An 11791-nucleotide genomic window follows, 5' to 3' on the forward strand; every position below is an offset into this window, starting at 1 on the left:
TTTTTTACCAATTATCCAAATAATGTTTAGTTCTAGAAAGCTATTATTATCAGAACACGTGAGCATAACATAGCGGTTAGCAGATCAATGAATGAGAGGGCAGAGTTGCCCATACACCACACCATGTTACAACACAGTAGGGCTATTGCAGACAGAAACAATACTGTACTACATCGATGTTTCCTGTCGGCTCAATTTTTGAGTGGACTTTGCTGTTCCGATTCGCATGAACGGTATACGAGTGGAGCGACTGAGCGGAGTGCACACGCATAGAGCGGGATAATACGCAGAGCGTCACACCACGTGAAAGTGAAACCTGAGCGGTGAACTCATTTTCGGCAGCCGAACTTTCGGTGCATCTCTAATTATTGGCGACATCAGAAAAGGATATTATATAATAGATGCTTTTTTGAACATTTTACCAATTTAAAAATATAAAAAAATGATTTTTTACACGGCACCCCTGCTCTCGACAGACGGCACCCCAGTTGAGAAACACTGGTCTAAGTAACACACATAACAGCATGGTTCTGTGACCTTTCAGCCAATCAGATCGCATATCCTGACTTAAAGGGATAGTTCACACAAAAAATGAAAATCTTACATTTAAATCAGCATTTCTGGCCAAAATATGAGTCCACAATCCATAATAACGCTTAATCCAGTGAAAAAGTTAAATTCTAAATTCTGTTATTATTCACTTACCTTTATATTGTTCCAAACCTGTATGATTTTTATTTTCCTTCTATGGAACATAAAAGAAGATATTTTGAGAAATGTCTCAGTTATTTTGTCCCTAAAATAGAAGTATATATCTTCTTTATCTTTATTCAAGTATCGTCTTTAATTTTCCACAGATCAAAGTAATTCATACAGGTTTGGAATGACATGAGGGTGAGTAAATGATGACAGATTTTTCATTTTTCAGGCAAACTATCACTTTAATAGTTGTATTCAGTTAAATACATCAGTTTACATCCTGCACATTAATGTTTATTTTAGGCAGTGAATGACATCTAAGATGACTTAATTGATTACAAGAATACATTCTGAAGTGTTATGCAGATTTTTAATTAGATCATTCCAAATGAAGACCTCTGGCAGGAGATGCTTTTGAAATTGATAATACCTCCGCTCGGTTTCACTGCTAAACGCTTTGGTGTGTTAGACCTCTTTGTTTAGTTAAATGAAATCAAGAGTCATTCAATTAAATGCAAACAAGTGAATAAATTGATAATTAAATAATCTGATTGTACCAATGGCCAGAGTGTTTTTCCTCTATATGTATGTGAGTTTGTGTTTAAGTGGGGGAACGTGTTGCAGCTTAATGGATCTAATTTCACTTCCTACACTCCCTGCAGATGTCTGGAGATTTGATTTCACTGAATACACATTCTGCATTTCTCCCGTGGATTTATTTATACTGTAGACACACACATGCACGCACACACCCCCACCCCCACCATATGCTGTGAATGCTGAAAAATGCCTGACCCCGACAACACTGATGGCCCAGAGCGGTTTAACATCAGCAGGTCATCATGACCATTTGCTACAAAGCAAATGTATGAAAGTTCAGATCTGTGGAACACATGCTGTATGCATACTTAGCTTATTACAGTGATACTGCCACTGTATGATTTGCATGATGGCTATATATATATATATATATACATATATTTGCAGTGGTTAAGGACCACTTATCTTAATGGTGCTTTTATATCCTTTATGAAACCTTAAAAATTTTCATTTCTTTTAATTATCTTATTTTTCTCTTTCTCTGCAGGAGGACGATATAGTTTACTATAATGCCAAGGATAATGTGAGTATATAATACAAGACTCTTCAGCACACAGACACCCTCAGCGGTTTTTTCAAGTGCACATACTATATCAAACATGAATACCGTGAGCTCTTCTGTCCAGTTACGATCATGCGTTAGTGAGCTTATGTGTGAGTTATTTCAGGCAGTCAAGATATGATGAGAATATATCTTCTCGGTTGACGCAGACTCGGCTGGCGGATACACACTCTCTGTGTGCCATACATCCCAACTGCCAATTAGGATGAGTCTGTGTAAAACACATGGAGGGAGCGTGTGCATTAGTGTGTAAAAGTACAAGACGGAAAGTAAGGCAGGGGAAACATGAGAGAAAATTCGTTTTTTTTCATCAATATGCAAAGCTGGATTACAGCACCAGCAGTGCAAATCTTAATAAGATGATTATATTAATAGATGAGTTGGTTAGACATTTATTTTGATATTTGATATACACTTTCAAATTTCATTTATTCATTTGAATATATAAGAATATATATTTGCAGTGGTTAAGGACCACTTATCTTAATGGTGCTTTTATATCCTTTATGAAACCTGAAAAATTTTCATTTCTTTTAATTATCTTATTTTTCTCTTTCTCTGCAGGAGGACGATATAGTTTACTATAATGCCAAGGATAATGTGAGTATATAATACAAGACTCTTCAGCACACAGACACCCTCAGCGGTTTTTTCAAGTGCACATACTATATCAAACATGAATACCGTGAGCTCTTCTGTCCAGTTACGATCATGCGTTAGTGAGCTTATGTGTGAGTTATTTCAGGCAGTCAAGATATGATGAGAATATATCTTCTCGGTTGACGCAGACTCGGCTGGCGGATACACACTCTCTGTGTGCCATACATCCCAACTGCCAATTAGGATGAGTCTGTGTAAAACACATGGAGGGAGCGTGTGCATTAGTGTGTAAAAGTACAAGACGGAAAGTAAGGCAGGGGAAACATGAGAGAAAATTCGTTTTTTTTCATCAATATGCAAAGCTGGATTACAGCACCAGCAGTGCAAATCTTAATAAGATGATTATATTAATAGATGAGTTGGTTAGACATTTATTTTGATATTTGATATACACTTTCAAATTTCATTTATTCATTTGAATATATAAGATTTTTTAGGCCTCGATTAGTGACCAAATGATCTCTTATCTTGATGATAAATTTGCAGTGGTTAATAGCTGACTAAAAGAGAAGAATATCATTGTAACTTTTAACTAATTTTGGTCTGTTGTCACACAAAACTATTGTATGGCTTTAGAAGACATGAAATATGATGTTTGAATTCTATGGATCACTTTTGATACCGTAATGGTGTTTTTATATCCTTTATGAAGCCTTTATGAAAACTTTAGTCATTCAGGTTTGTTATAACAAGATGGATGACAGAAATGATGACAGAATGTTTAATTGTTTCTGATATTTCTGTACATATACCATTCAAAAATTGGAATTTGTAAGATTTTTTCAATGTTTTTGAAAGAAGTCTCTTATGCTCATCAAGGTTGCATTTATTTGATCAAAAATACATTAAAAACAGTAATTTTGTGAAACATTATTACAATTTAAAATAAATGTTTTCTGTTTTAATATATTTGAAAATGCAATGTATTCCTGTGATGGTAAAGCTGCATTTTTTAATATGCTGATTTGGTGCTTAAGAAATGTTTCTCATTATATTTAGTTGAAACCTTGATACGTTTTTTTTGATGAACAGAACGTTTAGAATAACTGGATTCAATTGAAATATATACCATACCAGAGTTGATTGTTGTTGTTTCTCTTCAAGCTTGAAGCCAACGAAACAGAAGGAAGGAAAAACCGGATCAGACCTGAATTTAAAGAAGACCCATCATTCAAAAACCGCCTCACCTCCTACAACCATACAGCTGTGCATATCCCCACGGACATATATGACGGCTGTAAGTAACTCCCCCACCCCCCACACGCTAGCGCTCTGCCTGCTCCACCGTAACATATTATCTACTACTGGGAATCTGATGAGACGCTCTCCTGCTGATCACTTTGGATGTCAGTTATAAAACGGAGTATAAGTGTGTCTTTGTAAGAGCTTTTGGAGGAGAATTATAGAATCTATTTGTCAGCAAAGACTCTGTGGGGAAACTTTTGTCGGAATAAGTGCAGGTGTGCTTGTTTGAATAAGCCCACAGTATGCATGTGCATCTATTTAAACTGTATTTCACAAAGGTTTTTAAGCAGGGATAGTAGGCTGGCCAAGCCATAGAGCCTCAGTTGGCCTGCTGGGATAGCGTCTGGCTCTTTGGTGTTAGACGGCTCTTATACTTTCCGTACCCACTGTATATATATATTTGCAGTGGTTAAGGACCACTTATCTTAATGGTGCTTTTATATCCTTTATGAAACCTTAAAAATTTTCATTTCTTTTAATTATCTTATTTTTCTCTTTCTCTGCAGGAGGACGATATAGTTTACTATAATGCCAAGGATAATGTGAGTATATAATACAAGACTCTTCAGCACACAGACACCCTCAGCGGTTTTTTCAAGTGCAGATACTATATCAAACATGAATACCGTGAGCTCTTCTGTCCAGTTACGATCATGCGTTAGTGAGCTTATGTGTGAGTTATTTCAGGCAGTCAAGATATGATGAGAATATATCTTCTCGGTTGACGCAGACTCGGCTGGCGGATACACACTCTCTGTGTGCCATACATCCCTGTTAGAAAAAATAATATTGACCACCAAATAGTGCAAAGTTCATGTTTTACCCCTCAATCAAAAAGGGCTAATGGGCTCATTTTTGTGTTTAAAATGCTTTAAACTTGTGTAGAAGTATCATTGTGGCCAAAATATGTCCAGCAAATTGATATCTTTACCCCTTTATTCAAATATTAAAAACTGATTATATTGTATTCAAAGTATACTATATTTTTTTGTGAGCTTTTTATTTTCTATTCATTTTTTGCATGGTAAAACAAAACTCACATTCCATGATAAGCTGTAGTTTGCCTTTTTTTGCCAAATAATTGTTTTGTCAGTTAAATATCTTAACCAAGTTTAATGTTTTCCTTTTCCTAATATAACATGTTCCTCATAGTTTGATGGGTAGTAGATGACAGATGGATGAATGGATAGATGGATAGATAAGTGGACAAATGGATGTATGGATAGATGCATAGATAGGGTAGATGGGTAAATAGACTGATAGATGGATGGATAGGCATATAGATGGGTAAATGGATAGGAAGGTGGACAAATAGACATGCACTTTAGCATTGGTTGTCACAGTGAGTTTTGCACTGGCAAGCACAGCTCACATTTTTTCTTCAGAAAAAGTATAAATCTGATTATGTCAGTATTTGCGCATACTATATAATATGTGCAATTGAATTCAAACATAACCTGATTTATTTGCGCAAGCTTCAGTTCCTCTCTAGTCATTGATCAGTCGTTTGTCTTTTTAGACAAAAAGCTGAAGAAAATGTGCCTCTCGTGCTTCATTTCCTCATTTGCTTCCTCTCTTTCTTTTTCTCAACCCTGCCCTCCTGCCTCTGCTGCATGCTAGCCAATAAAACTGAAGTTATGATTGTTATAACACTGAATTTTTCATGCTTCATTACAACAATTGTTGACACGCAGGGTGTTTTCTCACCTGATTAGCATATCTCTACTAGCACTTCTGACTGCCTATCAGCACACAGCCTTTTTCAGAAGCAAAAGGTTTGATAGGATGATTATAGGTTTCCATGGTTCCCTCAGTGATGATGTAGTAAAGTCAATCAGCTTGTTTGCGGCTGTGGAGAGGAAGAGCCTTCAGTGCATAGCACAGAATTATTCTGTTAACAGCAGTTGAGATGAGTAAATTATGCCTCTCTTTGTGTCTCTCCTCCTCCTCTCACTTCATTTCCTCTCTCTGGACTGTGCAAGTCCATATAAGCACCATGACCTCTATAAATAGATTAAAGTATTCAAATATTTTATGACGCTATTTGTTAGTTAAAGGTGATGTAAAAATAAATAATTTATATGAATTCATTTTGCGTTCAATTTGATAAATAAATAAATAATTTGTTTGTTTGTTTGTACATGCAGTACCGGTCAAAAGTTGGAATTAGTAAGGATCATGTTCTGAAGGATCATGTGACACTGAAGACTGGAGTAATGTCTGCTGAATATTCAGCTTTACTATAACAGAAATAAATGACATTTAAATAAAAATATATTCAAACAGAAAACAGTTATTTTACATTGTAATAATATTTCACAATAGTACTGTTTTTCTGTAGTGTTCACAGTATTATTTTAGTATCATTGCAATATTGTTTGTTTTTAAAATAGTTTTGAATCAGTTTTTATTGTATGTCTATATAGTTTGTATTCATTTTTCAGTTTTAGTTATTTAAGTATTTCGAGTTAAACCTGAGACATTGCTTTGGCAACTGGCTGAAAAAAAAAAAAGTTTAGTTTAGGTAACATTTGTTTTATTCAGAGTAATTATTTTTTTAATGAAAGTGAAAAGTGACGTGACATGACATGACATGTGGCCAAGTATGGTGACCCATACTAGGAATTAGTGCTCTGCATTTACCCATCCAAAGTGCGCACACACACAGCAGTGAACACACACACACACTGTGAACACACACCCGGAGCAGTGGGCAGCCATTTATGCTGCGGCACCCGGGGAGCAGTTGGGGGTTCGGTGCCTTGCTCAAGGGCACCTCAGTCGTGGTATTGAAGGTGGGAGAGAGCGCTGTACATTCACTCCCCCCACCTACAATCCCTGCTGGTACGAGACTCGAACCCGCAACCTTTGGGTTACGAGTCCGACTCTCTAATCATTAGGCCAAGACTTCCCCTAATGGTTTTCATTTTAGTTAACTTCAGTAACCCTGATGGTTCATCTAATAAATGTAGCCTTGATGAGCATAAGAGACAGAAAGAAAAAAAAACTTAGCAAACTTGTTTTACAAACAAATTTACCAAATTATCTGTTCAGATATACGTAAGCTAGATAAGCTATGATGTGCTATGGTGCATCTAAAACTAAGAATTGACCATAGAAAAAAAACATTTGTTGATCACTAATCAGAGTACTGGAATGACTATATATTAATAATATTTATATTAATATATAAAAAAAAAAAAAATATATATATATATATATATAAAAACTAAGCATCTAGACTCCAGACTGAACTCATAACAATCAATGAAATACTATACATTGTGTGTTATTGCTTTTATTCCAGCTACCATTGTGTTAAATGAGCTGAACTGGACTGAAGCATTGCAGGATGTCTTTAAGAAAAACCGAGAAGAGGATCCAACGCTACTATGGCAAGTGTTCGGCAGCGCTACTGGATTAGCTCGCTATTACCCAGGTAAGTGCTTGTAGTGTCTGTTTAATTCTGAACTCACACATTTCAGTGCACGTTACAATCAGAATCACATGCACACACAGACAGAGATACACATCCTCCCCCTCCCTTTGCAAGACTCCGCTGTCTCTAATTGGTAAACATAGCATGCAGTCCCAGCTCAAATTACACCAAATTTTCATAACAAATTATAATATCAAATATCTCAGCAGCTCAGCAGAGAGCTTATTGTATTCTTCTGAGATTCAGTGATGACAGAGGAGAAAAGTAATTAGGTGCTCAATTCATTTTCATTACTTTCAGATTTGTAATTGGTAAGGCTTTACTACAAAACGTTGCATATAAATAGTGTATTAGCCACCGTTGAACCTCTGTCCCCTAAGAGTTTGCATTTCTGAAATGAATTTGTGTTGTTTGTAGAGGAATAATTCTCCAATAATTCTGTCAGCCTCGTGTTTTTGCCAAACCCGTATGACTTTTGTTTCTTCTGCAGAATGCAAAAACTGAATTTTGAAGAATATCCTGGTTATTCTTTTTCATATAATGAAAGTGAGTAAAGACAGGGGAGAAAGTGACAAAAAAAACCTTACTTAAACTTGCATCATCACAATTTTTTTTATTATTATTTATTTATTTTTTATGTATGCAATGTTTCTTTTAATTGACCTTCCTTAGGATGACGGTATATCAGAGTGCTGGGTTTTTATTGGACTTTTATTTGACACGCGATTCAGGTTTTTTCTATTTCAGTAGTTTCACTGAAAAATGACTTGCATATTAGTCTGTTCCTCTATTTCAGACTCTAAATATAGTGCACAAGTTATATGAACCACTTTTATGATTCTTTCATGATTACTTTTTTTGTCATTGTGGTGCTTAAAGGCCTCAGTCCTCATTCACTCTTATTATATTGAGAGGAGAGCCTGGTTTAGTCTTCAGAAATGTATCATTTGTATTCCATGGAAGAAAAAAGTCATATGGGTTTGGAACGACATGTGTGATTTCTCATTTTTGGGTGAACTATTTCTTTAAGACTGTAATATAATAAGATGTGGACTCCCAACTATCGATTGTCTCCTTATAGATACATATACGCCTACAAAATATTGATGTTCTTGTAAACTTCAATTAATTATAGCTGACAGAACACTGGTCGATTACTTTGTTACGGCCAAATCGCAGTGTCTCAGACTATCTGTCGGCACTTACAGCTGCAATCCACTCACTAAATGTCAGAACGTGGGATGCCATTTATGAAGAAACACGTCTTGTTAGATGTTCAGCTGTGATAGTCACAGACAAGCACCCTCATTTGCACCAGGTTATTTTCTCAGTTAAAGAGAAAAATCGAAGCTGAAATTCTACTGGGGCCACCAAAGCCCTTTTCCCCCCCACATGTCAGTCAATATGAACCACAAACCACCCCCCACTGGACACAGAAACAGGTTTATAGCGAGGCTCGCTGATGTGCTCACGACAGAGATGTGACAAATCAAATGGATTTTGGGATCAGGGGTCACTCATATTTCCATATCCTGTCTCTGTCCATTCAGCTTCCCCTTGGATGGATGCCAGGAAAACACCCAGCAAAATCGACCTGTATGATGTGCGCCGGCGACCTTGGTACTAATATGTGTTTCTGTGTGTACGCTCTGAATTATTTTCATTTGTTCCCTTTTATTCTTGAACCTTCTATTCTTTGTTCTCTCAGTTTAAAATGCTCCTTGAAAGAGATCCAGTATATATTTTTCTTTGTATCCAGGTATGTTCAAGGTGCCGCTTCGCCCAAGGACATGCTGATTCTTGTTGATGCGTGAGTATTATGTGTATGTGCTTTTAAAATTATATTATAAATCTTTTTTTTGCGTCAATTTGCATTTAGTCTTACATGCTCTATCTATCTATCCATCCGTCCATCTATCTGTTATTCCATCTGTCTCTATGTCGTTATTGTCTATTTGTCTGTCCATCCATCCATATATAGATGATATAATAAAAAATTAAAAAAATTCTGTCCTCATTTTACTTGCCCTCTTGTTGTTAAATGATGACAGTTTTTAAATTTTTTTGTGAACTTTATTTTTAACTGCCATTGTGTTTGTATTGGTGTGTTGCAGGAGTGGAAGTGTGTCTGGGCTGACCCTTAAATTGATCCGAACCTCTGTCAGTGAAATGCTGGAGACACTTTCTGATGATGATTATGTCAATGTTGTCCATGTAAGTAAGATCACATTGCATGTGTGCACACTGTAACAAGTAACATTGCATTTTCTCATTCTGTTTTTTCACATTTCCATACTTTTCTGAGCAATTCTGGAACATTGTTTTGCAGCAGTACATTTTTTTCTATGATGTGCCGCTTTTGTTGTAATATTCCTCATTTGTAACTCGCTTTAGATAGCGCCCATTTAGCATCTGCTAAATGAGTAGCCTACATGTGAATAGCGATAATGGTAGAAACATTTTGGAGTCTCGTCACATTGAACAAGCCGAGTTCTGTTGACAAAGGTGTTGTTTTCTTTATAGTTGTTAAAGGAATAGTTCACTCAAAAATAAAATGTACTATCTTAGGTCATCCAAGATGTAGATGAGTTTGTTTTTTTATCAGAACAGATTTGGAGAAATTTAACATTACATCACTTGCTCACCAATGGCTCCTCTGCAGTGAATGGGTGCCATCAGAATGAGAGTCCAAACAAAGCTGATAAAAAACATCACAATAATCCACAAGCAATCCACAAACTCCAGTCCATCAATTAACATCTTGTGAAGTGCAAAGCTGTGTCTTTGTACTAAATAAGTCTGTCATTAAGATGTTTTTAACTTTAAACTGAATAATATGGCTTTCTCCAGTGACAAATTTACTCATCTGAATCAGGAGAGAAATATGCACAAATCAAGCATACGCAAGACATTAATTGGTGGACTGGAGACATGTGTTTTCCTTGTGGATTATTGTGATGTTTTTATCAGCTGTCTTTACTCTAATTTTCACGGCACCTATACACTGCAGAAGATTCAAAGGTGATGTAATGCAAATTTTCTCCAAATCTGTTCCGATGAAGAAACAAACTCATCTATCATGGATAGTCTGAGGGTAAGTACATTTTCAGCAAATTAAATTTTTTGGTGGACTATCATTTGCTCACCCTCATGTCATTCAAAACCTATGTGAAGTTCGTTCTTCCAAGAAATATGCATTTCAGTTGATCTGTTAGTATCCAAAAAGTGTAGCTTCACTGCATTAGCAACTTTGTGGATCTAGCAAAAGTTGTTTTTCACTCCTTGAAGTTTGGAGGACTAAATTTGGTTGCCGAAAGTGCTTGACACTTTCATAAAAAAGAAAAATGTGTGTGTAAATAACAAACTGATTGTGAACAGAATGGGATTAATCGCTCAGAAAAGTGTGACAAGCGTATTTAGCTGCAGCTGTACAGTAAAAATGGAACACGACATTGTTACTTTGAATTCAATTTAAAGTGAGGAGTTTCTAGAGTTTGTGGGTTGCAGGTTGCTGTGTGATGCAACAAGAGTATGTGTGTGTGAGACAGAGAAAGAGAGAGAGAGACAGAGGAGTTGTAATGAAATATGGATTTGGCTGCAGCTTGCCACTTGAAAACAGGCGCTTAATGAAAAGGCTGCTTGTGGGCTCTGTGTGCTGAATTGAAAATGGCTGGACAAAGTGAGGGGAAGAGATCAGGCTGAGCGAGAACGAGAAGGCCAAAGAAAGAGGGAGGAAATTGCTATATATCATTCGTCTTGGAAGGAGCCTCCAATCCATCTTGGCTAGCTGATCTTTTACTCGGGTGCTGCCAGCTTTGTTCTCAACTTTTCCTCTGGCCAAAGGAGCTCACAGGATGCTCGTGTCTAAACCTGTCATGAGTGTAGTAGGGTGCATTATTTATTAGTTCAGCCAAAAATAAAGATTGTATCATTATTTACTTACACCCATGATGTTCCAATCCAAACCTTAATTGCTTTTTTTCCTCTATGCCCATTTTAATTCAAATAAACATGAAGCTTTCAAGCTTGAAAAAAAAAACAAAGCAAACAAACTTAAAAACAAAACAAATAAAAATTGCACATGCTGTATTCCAAGTGTTCTTAAAATATGAGAAATGTAAGATACTCACCCAAAATGTAAGTTAGTTCACCCACAAATGAAAATTCTGTCATTAATTACTCACCCTCGAGTCGTTTCTAACCCGTAAGACCTTCGTTCATCTTCAGAACACAAATTAAGATATTTTTGATGGAATCTGAGAGCTGTCTGACCCTGCATAGACAGCAATACAACTGAAATGTTTCCAAGTCCAGAAACGTAGCAAGGAGATCTGTAAAATAATCCATGTGACATCAGGCGTTCAACCGTAATTTTACGAAGCTACGAGAATACCTTTTGTGCACAAAAGGAAAAAAAAACGACTTTATTAACGCTGCGTCACGCCGGATCTGTTTCCTACGTTGTTGTGATTTGATCTGAACGGAAACAGCGTATCTGCGTAGCGCAGCTGACACAGAACAGCATACGCTGTTTACATCCAGCTGATACTCTCCAAAATGGCACTACAGGGTGATGCGGAGGAGAC

The 11791-nt window shown here is 36.5% G+C and overlaps 1 protein-coding gene across 7 annotated transcripts in view; it reads left to right on the forward strand.

Moving 5' to 3' along the window:
* LOC107563411 (voltage-dependent calcium channel subunit alpha-2/delta-1) overlaps positions 1–11791 on the forward strand; it is a 124273-nt gene that overhangs the window by 37864 nt on the left and 74618 nt on the right. For 6 of the 7 annotated variants that reach the window (XM_016248282.1, XM_016248285.1, XM_016248286.1 and 3 more), the window contains exons 5-10: positions 1787–1822; positions 3626–3758; positions 7074–7205; positions 8756–8825; positions 8965–9015; positions 9320–9419. In XM_016248282.1, the coding sequence (XP_016103768.1) occupies positions 1787–1822; positions 3626–3758; positions 7074–7205; positions 8756–8825; positions 8965–9015; positions 9320–9419 (522 nt within the window). Of the gene's footprint in view, positions 1–1786; positions 1823–2425; positions 2462–3625; positions 3759–7073; positions 7206–8755; positions 8826–8964; positions 9016–9319; positions 9420–11791 lie in introns of all 7 variants that reach the window. The other variant, XM_016248284.1, reaches the window with a different exon arrangement.

The sequence above is a fragment of the Sinocyclocheilus grahami genome, unplaced genomic scaffold (genome assembly GCF_001515645.1).
Source record: "Sinocyclocheilus grahami isolate Dianchi unplaced genomic scaffold, SAMN03320097.WGS_v1.1 scaffold874.1, whole genome shotgun sequence".
Classification (NCBI taxonomy): Eukaryota; Metazoa; Chordata; class Actinopteri; order Cypriniformes; family Cyprinidae; genus Sinocyclocheilus; species Sinocyclocheilus grahami.